Source organism: Triticum dicoccoides, chromosome 3A (assembly GCF_002162155.2).
Source record: "Triticum dicoccoides isolate Atlit2015 ecotype Zavitan chromosome 3A, WEW_v2.0, whole genome shotgun sequence".
NCBI lineage: Eukaryota > Viridiplantae > Streptophyta > Magnoliopsida > Poales > Poaceae > Triticum > Triticum dicoccoides.
In genome coordinates, this window is record NC_041384.1 from 34,554,278 (window position 1) to 34,571,551 (window position 17,274).

Here is a 17,274-nt window from a genome sequence, read left to right on the forward strand (position 1 = left end):
GCATTTCAGTAGTAAATCTCATTGATTTCATCAAAATACTAATTTTGTCTCAACTAAACCAAAATACATTAAAACAAAATGCATTAGGACCTGACAGCCATTGCAAACATGATTGCGACTAAACCAAAATACATTAATATAGCAAAACATTATCATCCTATCTCTGGATAGCAACTGATCTCCATTGCAATCATTCTCTTCTCCATTCTCTGCTTCTTCTTGAGAGCTTCTATGTCACCATCTTTCTCCTTCAGCTTCTTCTCCAGAACCTCTTTCTTGCTAGCAAGATTAGCAATCACAATTCTCTCCCTTCCTTGCCATGGTTTGCCGATCCTGTTAATAAACAGTTCGCACACTAATAAGAGGCTCCAGTAATAACTGATGTGATCTACTCAAATTATCACAAACCACAGAATTAAGAGGACCTCTTGAATTCAGACCCAATGTTACCTCATACTGTCACACCAAAAACCATGGCCCTTTGTCACACCTTCATTGCATACACGTCGAGCAGGCGCATCTCTGTGCCCACACAAGTCGCCCTTGAGACAGGTCTAGGAGCGCTGTGAGTAGCAGAGGAGGACCAATGGCCGAGCGGCGGGAGGATGAGGAGGAACGGAGGAGGTACCTTGCGCCGTAGAGGCTGGAGGTACTGCAGCAACTGGAGCCGTGGGCAAAGGCGCACGTGCTGCCGCTGCACAAGCCGGCGGACGAGCTGTGGCAGTCGGCGGACATGCTCCTGGACGCGCTGGCGCTGGGCACGGACGGCTTCAACGCGGCATGCCTCGAGCACCGCGGCAGGGCGTAGGGCGTGCCGGCTGCGCAACCGGTGTGCCTGGTGAAGAACACGGTCACGGAGGAGGCCCTCGCCGCCGTCCTTTTTATTTGCCTACTTGAGCGCGCCGCCACGGTGGAAAGGGGATTGAGGGTCACGGCTTATGTGCGAAAAATAAACAGAACGAAGGGGGTTTCCATAATATTTCACCCAGCCGCGCGGCCACACGCCTCTGTGCCTGATGGCACTCGCTGACATTGGGTCCCACGACCATGCTGGCATCCTGGTCAGCAGCGCGGACGTATGCAAACGTGATTCGAACCGTATTTGCACCAAAGAACCAAGTTTTTACACCAAATCAGCGTATTCTTCAAGTTCATGCACCAAACTGAACATTGGTGGCAAGTTTAGGCACCATTCTGTAATTACCTCTTTAAAATATATCTTAATTTTATTGAGCTTGATGTCAAGAACGTCAATAGGATCTGAGGCCTGCACAGTCCTATTCCAGATCTTATCGACCAGACCTAGGAATTCATCGTTTTTAACACAAGACAGGTCAAAACAGAATTCACGGGTTTTAGGTGCCTCTCTCTCTTCATCCCCGGACGAAAGTCATAGAGGGTTATGGTCAGAAATTTCAGGCACTAATTTCCTAACAGAAACTATAGGAAATAGGTCCTCCTAACTATCAGACTTGAGATTCCTATCAAGTTTATGAAGCGTCTGAGAAAACATGACCAGCCATTCATGTCCAGAAACAGCTAAACTAACAGAAGAAACAAGAAGCTGTAAGAGTTTTTTTCTTTCATAAAGGGCGACTTTGTTATCTTAGAATGTAGAATCAAGTGATACAAAGCATTGTGAGTAACACCCGGCCTGTACGTAAATAGGACTAAGAAGCCGTAAGAGTGTGCAACCAAATTAACACTCCAACAATGGGTATCCACTCCATTCAATCATTCATGCATCTCACGCACACAAAGAAGACAATCCGGTGACAACAAATACTCATCGAAGATATTCCCCAAAAAACTCCTACACTAATTCATAAAAAAGAGCAAATCTACCACGTATTCATCGAGATTACAAACCGCTTGTATCTCTAGCTAGCTATAGCTTAGAGACACCTTGCCCCGTAGCCTGCGCTCCTCAACAATGCCTGCTTGATCTCGTCTGTGCTTATCACCTGCCTCTTCCCTTCCGCCTACACACCGGGCACGCCGTGAATGGACATTGGCGATCGAATTTCATTGGCATGCAATGAAGGAAAACTTAGAGCTAGTATTTCAGAAGGAGTTTACTTGTGAGCACGAGGCCTGCATGGCGAAGTCACTGAAGCAACTCACGACACACTGCTCGATCTCCAGCCCCAGCACGTCCAGCGCGGTCACCGTCGCAATCAGCGCTCCGGGGTTTGTCGAGCAGCAGATCTCAATCTTCGTGTCGCCCCCGCCTTGGTTCTCGACGTTAGCACATAACTTGGTGGAACTCCTCGTCGGCGTCCCCTCGTTGCCACCGCTGGAGAAATTTTTGAGCAGGTTCAGCTCCTCGGGCGTGGTGCCCATCTCCTCCTCCACAGTTTTAATCCGCTCGGTCAGTTCCTTGACGTAGTCTATGGTGTCCCCGAGGGTCGCAGTCCTATCCATCTGCAGTTCGATTGATCGGTTAATTAGATCTACACATGTTAATTAAGGTCCACAACTCATAGATAATTCGATATACAGAAATTAAGGGCGATGCGACAGCACACCTTGCTAATCTTGGGCACGGTGGACCGGAGCATGGAGAGGCGGTCGTTGAGCCGCTTCCGGCGCCGCCTTTCCGCCATGAGGTTCTTTGACGGAGTTCCGCTTCCGGCATTGAGCTTGCTCTCCGGGTGGGTGCCGGAGGCCGGCATGCTTCTCATCCCCGAGCTCTCCCCGGCCCCTCCCCCGAACACGAACGTTGACGAGCTCGCAATAGCGTCATGGAGGGGAAGAGTGAGCGGCGCCTTGCCGGCAGCAGCCTGGACGACCGCGGGAGGGTCAGGGATGCAGCTCCTCCAGGGGTTGCACACTTCGCTCAGGTAGTTGAAGTTGAACTCCTGGTGCGGGTGCGGACGCACGGCCGGCGGCGAGGGCAGCATGGGCTGCTGAAATGGGCCACTCCTCTCCTCGGCAGTGCAGCCCTTGCCGCCGCCGTAGAAGAGGAGGTCGCTGATCGTCATCATGCTGTTGCTGCCCGGGTACGGCGGCGCCGGCGCCTCCTCCCGGTGAAGCGGCATGAGCTCCTCCAAGAAGGACTCCTCATCAAGCGGATCCATCCCTTAGTTGGTGTTATGCTACTAGCTTTAGAATATGATTGCTTCCCTCGCGCTTGCTTAATACAGCCACGTCCACAGGCCCAACTTGCAGGTTGCAGCCTTGCAGGGGGTCACGGAAGCAACAAAACCAAGCGACAATAATTCCGCGGCACCACCTGGCTAGTAGGTACTCTACGGCTAGTTTTGGTGTCGCCACGTACTGGTCAGGCAGAAAAGGGCAGACAAAACCTGAGAATTGAATGGAATCTCCCCGTTTTTAATTAGCCAGGCCCATCTACGTACGTTGGCAGTTTCAATTATCGTCAGTGTCGTTTTCGATCGCCAGAATTCTGGTACTGTTTCGCGGCCACGGGCCGGCGGTGATCGAGACCCGGCGACCAATCCCCGATCGAGCGACAGGAGCGAGCCGTTTGAGATCGTGGGCACGCCTATTTGCGAGAGTCAAGGGGGGCTTAACCTTGATCCGGTTGTGAGTTTGTGACCGGGACGTTGGCAACAAACAAAAACAGTGGGCGGGCGCATGGAACAAAACCGAGAGCTGTCGAATGTTGTCATGTGTGCAGATTAGTACCATGTAGACTTGCTGGAGCGCTACATTTGCTGGGAAAATATCAGGTGATGTAGAGCATGATAACAGCTCCCGCGAGCCAAGCCGTTTGAGATCGTGGGCACGCCTATTTGTGAGAGTCAAGGGGGGCTTGTGACCGGGACGTTGGCAACAAACAAAAACAGTGCGCGGGCGCATGGAACAAAACCGAGAGCTGTCGAATGTTGTCATGTGTGCAGATTAGTACCATGTAGACTTGCTGGAGCGCTACATTTGCTCGGAAAATATCAGGTGATGTAGAGCATGATAACAGCTCCCGCGAGCCGTTGTATCTTAGATCCAAGGCTGGCGCCTGGCGCGTTGATCTCCTGCAAATTCGCCGAAACCTCAAGGAGTTTGACATTTACACGCAAGTCTAGGACCTCGGTTGGTGACCCTTGGATTTTAGATCCAAAGGCTCGCCGGAGCTCGTATCACCGGATAGCCTAAGGCTCCATATCATCTGATACTCTCACATTTGCTTATGTCGATCAGTCTTTGGTTGCGGGGTGAGGTGCCATGGCACACACCGGCGGATGTACTGCAGCAAATCACGGGGGCACGACAGGTTGGAGGTTGCAGGGCCTACGCGTCACTCGGGCTGCATGCATGTTTGTGGACCAGCTATGCATATGTCCACGTGACCTGGAAGCTTTGGCACGTAGCAGGTGTGCTCAACTTTGTAAACAAAGACAAACATCACCATCATACTCGGTACAAAGTTAGTTCAGAAACAAAAACATAAAAAGACAGTGCCACCACGACAGCTTTGAAGGACATAGTACCTAGCGTAATGCGGCAAAGGTCTAGACTAGTTGATTGGAGGAAGCAGGGGGTCAGTGCCGCGACTCATGGAAATTATGAAGTCCATAGGGTCGACGTCCTTGGCACTAGCAAGCAAGCTTCACTGAAGAACGAAATTGCTCTGCACACGGCAGTGCATGGACAAAATCTGAACGATGCCCACCTTGTACGGTGCTGATTTGCAAAATGATGCAATCTAATGGATGACTTTATCCACCGTTCAAGAATCAGCTGAAAACGTATCGTTCGTATATCACTGCTCACTGAAGAATGACAACCAATTTGGACAAGTACTCAGTAGGTCTGTTGGGGAATAATATATGTTCAATTGTACACTTGTTACAAGTAGTTACTACCGGAAGATGGTTTTTTACCGAGTGACCGCCGGTTTGCTGAGTGCATTATGCTAGCTGTTGACACCAGATTTTGGCATGGTCGAAAATATAATTAAGAAGGCCTCAAATAGAAAAGTGTTCAAAGTGAGAAAGTTCCGTATCATCAAAAGGAGAAACTTTGATATTTGAGCCATAGTCATCTCGTCTCATCTCTAAGGCCGAAATTGTGTTCGAAGTACTGGGATTTTGTATCCAGAACACTATTCGGCTGATTACGCCCCAAGATGGCCTCATATGGGAAAACTTTCTACAGGAATTGTCTTCGTCTCGTCGTAAAGTCGATTTAGATATAAAAACATCTAAATCGTAGTTCATATGCAAAAGTTAGAGTCAAAACAGTGTGCTTCAAAAGTGTGCCCCAGAAGTTCCGGGCAACTTCCGAGGAGGTTCCGGGCTAAACCAAAAGTTTGCATGCGGTGCGCCCCGAAAACTGGAGTTTTAACATTATTTGCAGATTTGTGGGGCTGAATTCAACCTTAAGATGACCTCGGAAGAAAAAGTGATCAACTGAAGAGTTTCTCTACATTGCAAGATCTACAACTTTGCTTTTGGGACCATCGTGATCCGAAGTCGTATGTGTTCTGCAGATTCAGTGCAAGAGGGCTACTTGATATAATTTGAGCCCAGAAGTTCCGGTCCAGACCGGAAGTTTCGGCCCTCCTAGTCCGAATTAGGTTAACTTTTGATATTTTGGACTGGATTTGAGTCCTTTTCTTGTACGAAAAGTCCATCCGCCTCATATATATGTAAGAGTTGACGGGCTATTGAACAACACACAATCGAGAAATCGATCTATCATATTTACCTTTACTTTTATCTTCTCCCTTGTTCTTCTTCTTTCTCGTTCTTCGTTCGTTCTTCTTCTTTGCAGGGCGGCGAATCTCGAGTCCCTAGGGGCGATCAGGTCGACCTAGGGAAGCCCATAGCCGCCGTGCACCCCGACGGGGTCCCTCCCGAGCATGTGGGGTTTCGGGTCCTCAAAAGCACCAGCCGGACTGCTTGTGTACCGCGCTCCCGGACGGATCTCCTTCGACGTGAGCTGCGGTGCATCACCCTCGGCGTTGAAGGTACACGGTGACGTGTTCGTGTGCGAACACTGGCCACTCGAAAAACAACTACCTAAACCAAGTGATGAAGGAAAATACTCGGCAAAATCGAAGCACTTGGAAAAATTGCCTCTTCGTTGAGTGTGAGACGAAAGAAGAAAAAACTCGCAAAACTGTGGCACTCCGCAAAACCCAACTAATTTTATGTAAAAGGGGAGTCCATCCCCGGTTCCATTGCTAAAGAACGGAACAAACATCCATACAACAACTCCAAAAGCAGTTCGGCAGAAAATAACTCAAAAAACTAGAGAGCAAAAAAGTGCAACAGAAAAAAGAAATACATCAAACTAAGGACAAGATCATTGATCACTACTTCCTGGTAAAAGCGCATGCACGCATATTAACCAGGATTTTTCTGAATCTCCAACTCATCTTGTAAAGTTCAAGCCTGAACTTCGAAAAAAGCACGACTGACCTTCATTGGGTGTGCAACCGTTGGTTGTGGAGACCAACAGAGATCCAGCTGACAGATTGTGCTCAGGTTAGTGCCTTTTGTCCCTACTCTAGGCTTCTCTTGAGAATGAAATTGGGGCATTTATTGTCCCAAGATGTTGATCTGTTTACAGATATTGATTCCTGAGGTAGAAGAGATTGAGGTAGCAGAAGAGCTTCGGGCGAGTTCTTTTGATAGATTTTTTGGGCTTCCAGAAAACATTGCCCCGTACCCAGCTTATTCTCGAAGCTCAACCAAAAATATATTTTTACAAGTCTTAATGAGTAGACTTCTAAAAAATAAAGTTGGTTTGGCTTCTAGAATAAGATAGGTAAGGGGCAGCTTATTCCGGCTTATTCTAGAAGCCAGCAAACGAACTGGCCCTTCATCTATCAACTCCAGCTAACATCCAATGGTTTCTATAGGAGTTTTTTCACGAAACTAGTGAAGTCCTCAAATTTCTCTTTGCTCAATTCTGCGGACAGAACCAACCAGTACCTGGCAGTTTTTAGGTATTCCACCATACATGTTTGATAGATAGCCAATGGATGTTATTAAGAAACATGGGGTTCCTAAACTTCTATATAGATCATATAACAGTAGATCAAACATAATTAATGGCTGAATTCCTATTATTAGAAAGCTAGAACCTAGCTATAGATATATAATCAAAATCAACTACACACCAAAATGTTCCCTAATACGAGGCCAAATGTGTTTTTGGCTACCACACAATTAAACATGAGTTGAATAGATTCATCCCCATCGAAAAACACACAGTTTAAGGGTTTTATGATGTCACTTTTCCTCAAGTTATCCATAGTAATAGTTTGTTCTATCAGAACAGCGAGAGGAAAATAAAAAATTTGGATGAACCCTAGGGGTCCAAATAGTACGAATATACATAAAATGGCCCCCCCCTAAACTTAATCGCATAGTATAGGGGGCTAGTAGATCATTGCCTTTTGTTCTCTAATAGCCCAATGAGAGAGTCTAAGTCATGTGAAAGCTCTAAGATTTTTGCCATTTCTACTAACTGGTACCATTGATCCATAAGCCAACTATCAAAATTCCTTCTGAAAGTAAGCTTAAGCTAATGTCCATCCCAAATGTTACTAATGCTTTTAAAAGTCTCACTGCAAATAACATAGAGTAGCCCAAATTGGATGGCCAAAAGGGAGGTGCCAAGCCAGGTGTCTTCCCAGAATCGGGTTTGAGCACTATTATCAATTTGCAACCTAAAACCAAATTAAATAGCTTTCACTATGGACATAACCCCTTCCAAAACCTAGAGTAAATGGGGAGGTGGAAAAAAATAGGTCTGATAGTGTTGTATTTGTGGTCTATAATAATTTTCCAATTTTTTCCTCCCCACATAGTGTATATCTTAACCCAAGAACCCAACCGGCACATATATATTGTCATCTTGCAAATTCGGAACACCTAAACTTCCTAATTGTTTATTCATACATACTAGGCACTCTAATTTATAGGTGAAATTTCCTCTACCACTCAAAGTCATTCCAAAGGAAATGAGACATTTGAGTGTTTATCATCTCTGTCACCCACATAGGAAATTTTAGGAATGAGAGAAAGTAAATTGGGATGTTTGCAAGATAGGCATGTGCAAGAATAAGTCCACATCTATAAGATAAGAGTATACCTCTCTATCTAACAATCCTTTTCATAATATTATCTATAAGAGGTTTGATATCTTCTCTCAGGTATGGAAAGACACATCTACTTTGTCCTAGTTAATCTACGAAATCAGCTCTCCGTTAGATTAGTTGATTCCCCTCCGAGAAACTCTCTTGAAGCAAGAGAGAACTAGCTTGAGATTGGTAGCTTGCTTAATGTCAGCATTTTAAGGAAAATAATAGTATCATCGGCAGAAAGATGGGTAGAGCCCCAAACTTAGTTCATGAGATGCAGGCTTAGCGAGCCTCATAGTAAGAACATCAACTAATAATTTAAAAAGTTATTACCCTCCACATTGTTGGTTGTAACTCCTATAGAGGCTCCATGTCTAATAGGGTGGATCCAGTGAGACCATTTCCACCAAATCCCCTAATCTCTAGGAGCTCAGCTAGGAAATCAAGAATAACCATAACAAAGGTTTTCTTTTATAATCCATCTTAAGAAGTAAACATTTATCCTTAGAGGAATGGAATGAATGTAGCACCTCATGGGCTATAACTACTCTTTCCGAGATAATTACAACTTTAAGGAAATTAGACTCGCTATTAGTAATCAGTCTATGGAGAATTGTAGAAATTCGGTTAGTCGGAACTATAGTAAAAACATTTAAATCTACAAGTAAGCAGACTAATAGGTCTATTTCTTCATGTAAGTAGCCTCATCCTCTTCTAGGATGAAGGCAAAGATAGCAAAATTAAATCAATAAATGCCAAGGAGGCATTATGAAAATCTTTAAAGAGATACTAAATCATCCTTAACTAAATCCCAAAAATGTTGATAAAATAAGAAAGGAATCCCATCAAGGCCTTGAAGGAAATATGTCCTAGATGCATCAAGACCTCTCAAGCATTCAAGGGTACACCTATGGACCACCGGTCCGATACATATTAGGAAAACCATTAAAAATATCCCTAGGGTTAATACTACCTCTAATTAGCACGTACATGTAGCAGCAGCCGAGCTAGAAAGAAACGGATCTATGTGGTTCATCGGTTTGTTCTGTAAGTTGGGTGTCTCTTGCTACTCATGTACGAGTTGTTGGATTTTCCTGAAGAAGAAAGGTGTTATAGCACCACAGTAGAAAGTATTTCCCTCCATAAAGAATTGATGTATACTACACAGCTTTTCTTCATGTAGACTTTGTTGGGCCTTGCTACCTCTTGAGCATGTGTTGGTTTTTCCTTGAAGAGGAAAGGGTGATGCAGCAAAGTAGCATAAGTATTTCCCTTAGTTTTTGAGAACCAAGGTATCAATCCAGTAGGAGATAAGAGCATCTCCACCCACGCCCCCAGGAACGCCCCCCAGGCCACTTTTTTAGCACCGGCAGCAAAAAATCCTCCCACTCACGCCCCCAAGTCCTCGTTTTTCGCCGGATTGAAGCAAAAACAGCGCCGGCGACCGCAGCCCACACCCAGCCTACCGGGGGGCGCTTGGGACCGCCGGCACTCCCTTTTGCATGCCGAAACCCCACAGGTCAGCCTCTCTTCCCTCTCTCTCTCCCCGCTCGCCCACATGCAGAAGGAATCTCGCCCACTTTTCCTCGCTTCTCTCCCCGCTCGCCGCTCGCCTCCTCGCCGCACTGCCTCGCGCCACCCCGCCGCCCGCCTACTCGCCGCTCCGGCCGCCAGAATCGCCTCCCCGAGCCCCAGGAAGCGGAGGAGGAGGATGAGCGGGGAGAAGCAGACACGGCGGGCGGCCACGTGGAGCGCGTCGGAGCCGGCGTGCTTGGCTCCCTTGGCGAGGATGAGCTCCGCGAGGGCGAGCAGCATGCTCCCGGACTCGTCCTCGGCGTGGGGCGTGGCGTCCCGGGCGCCCCCTTCCTCCTCCTCCTCCCTCCTCTCCGTCCTCATCGACGCCGGCTACGGAGGGCGCGCACGGCAAGGCACAGGCGGACACGGGCGCGCCCAGGCGCCCCCTTCCTCCTCCACCCTCCTCTCCGTCCTTGTCGGCGCCGGCCACGGAGGGAGCGCGCGGCCAGGCGCGGGCGCGGCCAGGTGCCCCCTTCCTCCTCCTTCCTCCTCCTCCCTCCTCTCCTCGCTCCTCGAACTCGCGGGTGGTGTGGCTGCTGCACATGCTGTGGCGGGGCTCGCGCTTGCGCGGCCGTGGCAGAGCTCGCGCTCGCGTGGAGGAGGGAGCTCGATGGAGGGATGGCGGTACGCAGCGGCGAGGCCCGTGCCAAGGAGCGTGCGGCGGACGGTGGCGGGCGTCCTCGATGGTGCTGGAGACGGTGTCGAGCTGCGGTGCCGCCACGCATCCTCGGAATGCATCTTGGGTGGGGGCGGCTGGGAAATTTTGCCTCCCATAGCCAAAAATTCCTCCGGCGCGATCCCAAGCGGCGAAAAAAGACCTCCTGGGGGCGCCAACGAGTGGAGATGCTCTAACACGCAAGTCACCTAGTACCTGCACAAACAATCAAGAACCTCTCAACCAACGCGACAAAGGGGTTGTCAATCCCTTCACGGTCACTTGCGAAAGTGAGATCTGATAAAGCTAGAAGATAAATATTTTAGGTATTTTAGTTGTATAGATTGGAAAGTAAAGATTGCAAAATAGTAAACGAGATGCGATAGGAAAAGAGATGCAATATAATAAGGAAGAGACCCGGGGGCCATAGGTTTCACTAGTGGCTTCTCTCATCATAGCAAGTATTACGGTGGGTGAACAAATTACTGTCGAGCAATTGATAGAAGAGCGCATAGTAATGAGAATATCTAGGCAATGATTATGAAATATAGGCATCATGTCCGTGTTAAGTAGACCGAAACGATTCTACATCTACTACTATTACTCCACACATCGACCGCTATTCATCATGCATCTAGAGTATTAAGTTCATAAGTAAAGAGTAATGCTTTAGGCAAGATGACATGATGTAGAGGGATAAACTCAAGCAATATGATATAAACCCCATCATTTTATCCTCGATGGCAACAAGATTGAACCCAAAGCTAAGCACTTCTCCCATTGCAAGAAAGATCAATCTAGTAGGCCAAACTAAACCAATAATTCGAAGAGACTTGCAAAGATATCAAATCATGCATATAAGAATTCAGAGAAGAACCAAATATTGTTCATAGATAAACTTGATCATAAATCCACAATTCGTCGGATCTCGGCAAACACACCGCAAAAAGTATTGCATCAAATAGATCTCCAAGAACATCGAGGAGAACTTTGTATTGAGAACAAAAGAGAGAGACGAAGCCATCTAGGTAATAAGTATGCACCCGAAGGTCTGTGGTAAACTACTCACACATCATCGGAGAGGCTATGGTGTTGATGTAGAAGCCCTCCGTGATCGAAGCCCCCTCAGACAGATCGCCGGAAAAGGCCCCAGATGGGATCTCACAGGTACAGAAAGTTGCGGCGGAGGAAAAGTGGTTTTGTGGCTCCCCCTGATGTTTTTAGGGTATAAGAGTATATATAGGCGAACAAAGTACGTCAGTGGAGCTCCGTGGGGCCCACGAGGGTGGGGGCGCGCCTACCCCCCTGGGCGCACCCTCCTGCCTCATGGAAGCTTCACGGAGTTCCAGACTTCCACTCCAAGTCTCCTGGTTTGTGTTTGTTCCAAGAAATATCCTTGCGAAGGTTTCGTTCCGTTTGATATTCCTTTTCTGCGAAACACTAAAATAGGCAAAAAAACATAAACTGGCACTAGGCCTCCGGTTAATAGGTTAGTCCCAAAAAGAATATAAAAGAGCATATTAAAGCCCATTAAACATCCAAAACAGATAATATAATAGCATGGAACAATAAAAAATTATAGATACGTTGGAGACGTTTCAAGCATCCCCAAGCTTAATTCCTGCTCGTCCTCGAGTAGGTAAATGATAAAAACAGAATTTTTGATGTGGAATGCTACCTAACATAATTTTAAATGTAGTTTTCTTTATTGTGGCATGAATGTTTAGATCCGAGAGATTCAAGACAAAAGTTTAATATTGACATAAAAATAATAATACTTCAAGCATACTAACCAAGAAATTATGTCTTCTCAAAATAACATAGCCAAAGAAAGCTCATCCCTAAAAATCATATAGTTTGGCCATGCTTCATTTCTGTCACACAAAATGCTCCCATCATGCACAACCCCGATGACAAGCCAAGCAATTGTTTCATACTTCGCCTTTTCGAATTCTTTCAAATTTTACGCAATATATGAGCGCGAGCCATGGACATAGCACTATATATAGATGGAATAGAATGGTGGTTGTGGAGAAGACAAAGGGAGGAAGATAGTCTCACATCAACTAGGTGTATCAATGGACTGTGGAGATTCCCATCAATAGATATTAATGTGAGTGAGTAGGTATTGCCATGCAACGGATGCACGAGAGCTATAAGTGTATGAAAGCTAAACAAAAGTAACTAAGTGGGTGTGCATCTAACTTGCTTGCTCACGAAGACCTAGGGCAATTTGAGGAAGCCCATCATTGGAACATACAAGCCAAATTCTATAATGAAAAATTCCCACTAGTATATGAAAGTGATAACATAAGAGACTCTCTATCATGAAGATCATGGTGCTACTTTGAAGCACAAGTGTGGAAAAAGGATAGTAACATTTCCCCTTCTCTCTTTTTCTCTTGTTTTTTGTTGGGCCTTCTTCTCTTTTTTTGTTTTTCGTCCAGAGTCTCACCCCGATTTGTGGGGGAATCATAGTCTCCATCATCCTTTCCTCACATGGGACAATGCTCTAATAATGAAGATCGTCACACTTTTATTTACTTACAACTCAAGAATTACAACTCGATACTTAGAACAAAATATGACTCTATGTGAATGCCTCCGGCGGTGTACCGGGATGTGCAATGAATCAAGAGTGACATGTATAATAAAATTATGAATGGTGGCCATGCCACAAATACGATTTCAACTACATGATCATGCAAAGCAATATGACTATGATGAAGCGTGTCATAATAAATGGAACGGTGGAAAGTTGCATGGCAATATATCTCAAAATGGCTATGGAAATGCCATAATAGGTAGGTACGATGGTTGTTTTTAGCAAGGTAAATGATGGGTTTATGGTACCGGCGAAAGTGGCGCGGCACAAGAGAGGCTAGCAATGGTGGAAGGGTGAGAGTGCGTATAATCCATGGACTCAACATTAGTCATAACGAACTCACATACTTATTGCAAAAATCTGCAAGTCATCAAAACCAAGCACTACGCGCATGCTCCTAGGGGATAGATGTTGGGGAACGTAGTAATTTCAAAAAATTTCCTACGCACAAGCAAGATCATGGTGATGCATAGCAACGAGAGGGGAGAGTGTTGTCTACGTACCCTCGTAGACCGCAACGAAAGCGTTGACGCAACGTAGAGGAAGTAGTCGTACGTCTTCCCGATCCGACCGGTCCAAGCACCGTTACTCCGGCACCTCCGAGCTCTTAGCACACGTACAGCTCGATGACGCTCCCCGGGCTCCGATCCAGCAAAGCTTCGGGGATGAGTTCCGTCAGCACAACGGCGTGGTGACGATGATGATGTTCTACCGACGCAGGGCTTCGCCTAAGCACTACAATGATATGATCGAGGTGGAATATGGTGGCAGGGGGCACCGCACACGGCTAAGGAACGATCACGTGGATCAACTTGTGTCTCCTAGGGTGCCCCCTTGCCTCCGTATATAAAGGATCCAAGGGGGGGGGGTGCGGCCGGCCCTATGGAGGCGCGCAGGAGGAGTCCTACTCCTACCGGGAGTAGGACTCCCCTCCCCTTTTCCTTGTCCAAGTAGGAGAGGTGGAGGGAGAATAGGAAAGGGGGGGCGCCGCCCCTCCCTCCTTGTCCAATTCAGACTAGGGGGAGAGGGGGCGCGCAGCCTGCCCTGGCAGCCCCTTCCTCTTCTCCACATTAGGCCCATGAGGCCCATTAACCCCCCGGGGGGTTCTGGTAACCCCCTGGTGCTCCAGTTTTATCCGATACTAATCCGGAACGCTTCTGGTGTCCGAATATAGTCATCCAATATATCAATCTTTATGTCTCGAACATTTCGAGACTCCTCGTCATGTCCGTGATCACATCCGGGACTCCGAACTAACTTCGGTACATCAAAATGCATAAACTCATAATAACTGTCATCGTAACGTTAAGCGTGCGGACCCTACGGTTCGAGAACAATGTAGACATGACTGAGACATATCTCCGGTCAATAACCAATAGCGGGACCTGGATGCCCATATTGGCTCCTACATATTCTACGAAGATCTTTATCAGTCAGACCACATAACAACATACGTTGTTCCCTTTGTCATCGGTATGTTACTTGCCCGAGATTCGACTGTCGGTATCCAATACCTAGTTCAATCTCGTTACCGGCAAGTCTCTTTACTCGTTCCGTAATACATCATATCGCAACTAACTCATTAGTTGCAATGCTTGCAAGGCTTATGTGATGTGCATTACCGAGAGGGCCCAGAGATACCTCTCCGACAATCGGAGTGACAAATCCTAATCTCGAAATACGCCAAGCCAACATCTACCTTTGGAGACACCTGTAGAGCTCCTTTATAATCACCCATTTACGTTGTGACGTTTGGTAGCACACAAAGTGTTCCTTCGGCAAACGGGAGTTGCATAATCTCATAGTCATAGGAACATGTATAAGTTATGAAGAAAGCAATAGCAACATACTAAACGATCTGGTGCTAAGCTAATGGAATGGGTCATGTCAATCAGATCATTCATCTAATGATGTGATCTCGTTAATCAAATAACAACTCTGTGTTCATGGTTAGGAAACATAGCCATCTTTGATTAATGAGCTAGTCAAGTAGAGGCATACTAGTGACACTAAGTTTGTCTATGTATTCACACATGTATTATGTTTCCGGTTAATACAATTCTAGCATGAATAATAAACATTTATCATGATATAACGAAATAAATAATAACTTTATTATTGCCTCTAAGGCATATTTCCTTCAGTCTCCCACTTGCACTAGAGTCAATAATCTAGTTCAGATCGCCATTGATTCAACACTAATAGTTCGCATCACCATGTGATTAACACCCATAGTTCACATTGTCATGTGACCTATACTCAAAGGGTTTACTAGAGTCAGTAATCTAGTTCACATCGTTTATGTGATTAACACCCAAAGAGTACTAAGGTGTGATCATGTTTTGCTTGTGAGATAATTTTTAGTCAACGGGTCTGTCACATACAGATCCGTAAGTATTTTGCGAATTCTATGTCTACAATGCTCTGCATGGAGCTACTCTAGCTAATTGCTCCCACTTTCAATATGTATCTAGATCGAGACTTAGAGTCATCCAGATCTGTGTCAAAACTTGCATCGACGTAACCTTTTACGACGAACCTTTTTGTTCACCTCCATAATTGAGAAATATTTCCTTATTCCACTAAGGATAATTTTGACCGCTGTCCAGTGATCTACTCTTAGATCACTATTGTACTCCCTTGCTTAACACAGTGTAGGGTATACAATAGGTATGGTACACAACATGACATACTTTATAGAACCTATGGCCAAGGCATAGGGAATGACTTTCATTCTCTTTCTATCTTCTACCGTGGTCGGGCTTTGAGTCTTACTCAACTTCACACCTTGTAATACAGGCAAGAACTCTTTCTTTGACTGCTCCATTTTGAACTACTTCAAAATCTTGTCAAGGTATGTACTCATTGAAAAAACTTATCAAGCGTTTTGATCTATCTCTATAGATCTTGGAGCTCAATATGTAAGCAGCTTCACCGAAGTCTTTCTTTGAAAAACTCCTTTTCAAACACTCCTTTATGCTTTACAAAATAATTCTACGTTATTTCCGATCAACAATATGTCATTCACATATACTTATCAGAAATGATGTAGTGCTCCCACTCACTTTCTTGTAAATACAGGCTCCACCGCAAGTCTGTATAAAACTATATGCTTTGATCAACTCATCAAAGCATATATTCCAACTCCGAGATGCTTGCACCAGTTCACAGATGGATCGCTGGAGCTTGCACATTTTGTTAGCATCTTTCGGATTGACAAAACCTTCTGGTTGCATCATATACAACTCTTCTTTAATAAATCCATTAAGGAATGCAGTTTTGTTTATCCATTTGCCAGATTTCATAAAATGCGGCAATTACTAACATGATTCGGACAGACTCAAGCATAGATACGAGTGAGAAGCTCTCATCGTGGTCCACACCATGAACTTGTCGAAAAACCTTTTGCGACAATTCTAGCTTTGTAGATAGTAACACTACTATCAGCGTCCGTCTTCCTCTTGAAGATCCATTTATTCTCAATTGCTTGCCGATCATCGGGCAAGTCAACCAAAGTCCAAACTTTGTTCTCATACATGGATCATATCTCAGATTTCATGGCCTCAAACCATTTCGCGGAATCTGGGCTCATCATCACTTCCTCATAGTTCGTAGGTTCGTCATGGTCAAGTAACATGACCTCCAGAACAGGATTACCGTACCACTCTGGTGCGGATCTCACTCTGGTTTACCTACGAGATTCGGTAGTAACTTGATCTGAAGTTACATGATCATCATCATTAGCTTCCTGTCTAATTGGTGTAGTAGTCACAAGAACAGATTTTTGTGATGAACTACTTTCCAATAAGGGAGAAGGTACAATTACCTTATCAAGTTTTGTACTTTCCTCCCACTCACTTCTTTCGAGAGAAACTCCTTCTCTGGAAAGGATCCATTCTTGGCAACGAATTTGCCTTCGGATCTGTGATAGAAGGTGTACCCAACAGTTTCCTTTGGGTATCCTATGAAGACATATTTCTCCGATTTGGTTTTGAGCTTATCAGGATGAAACCTTTTCATATAAGCATCACAATCCCAAACTTTAAGAAACGACAACTTTGGTTTCTTGCCAAACCACAGTTCAGATAGTGTCGTCTCAACGGACTTAGATGGTGCCCTTTTAAACGTGAATGCAGCTGTCTTTAATGCATAACCCCAAAACGATAGTGGTAAATCGGTAAGAAACATCATAGGTCGCACCATATCTAATATAGCACGGTTATGACGTTCGGACACACCATTACATGGTGGTGTTCCAGGTGACGTGAGTAGTGAAACTATTTCACATTGTTTTTAACTGAAGACCAAACTCGTAACTCAAATATTTGTCTCTGCGATCAGATCGTATAAACTTTATTTTCTTGTCACGATGATTTTCCACTT

At 45.6% G+C, this 17,274-nt stretch overlaps 1 protein-coding gene across 1 annotated transcript; it reads right to left on the bottom strand.

Moving 5' to 3' along the window:
* Nucleotides 1-1,641: 1,641 nt before the first annotated feature.
* Nucleotides 1,642-3,080, bottom strand: LOC119271097 (transcription factor bHLH61-like). The gene is made up of 3 exons (XM_037553048.1): nucleotides 2,529-3,080; nucleotides 2,080-2,424; nucleotides 1,642-1,982 (listed from the first exon to the last, which is right to left on the bottom strand). Exons 1-3 carry the CDS (start codon nucleotides 3,078-3,080, stop codon nucleotides 1,896-1,898), a joined length of 984 nt encoding a protein of 327 aa, XP_037408945.1. The 3' UTR covers nucleotides 1,642-1,895.
* Between the last annotated feature and the right edge of the window lie 14,194 nt (nucleotides 3,081-17,274).

Coding starts and splice junctions, on each gene's coding strand:
- LOC119271097 (XM_037553048.1), bottom strand. CDS start 3,080: ATGGATCCGCTTGATGAGGAGTCCTTCTTGGAGGAGCTCATGCCGCTT. Junction 2,425..2,528: donor CCGTGCCCAAGATTAGCAAG/GTGTGCTGTCGC, acceptor ATCGAACTGCAG/ATGGATAGGACTGCGACCCT. Junction 1,983..2,079: donor TGCAGGCCTCGTGCTCACAA/GTAAACTCCTTC, acceptor CCCGGTGTGTAG/GCGGAAGGGAAGAGGCAGGT.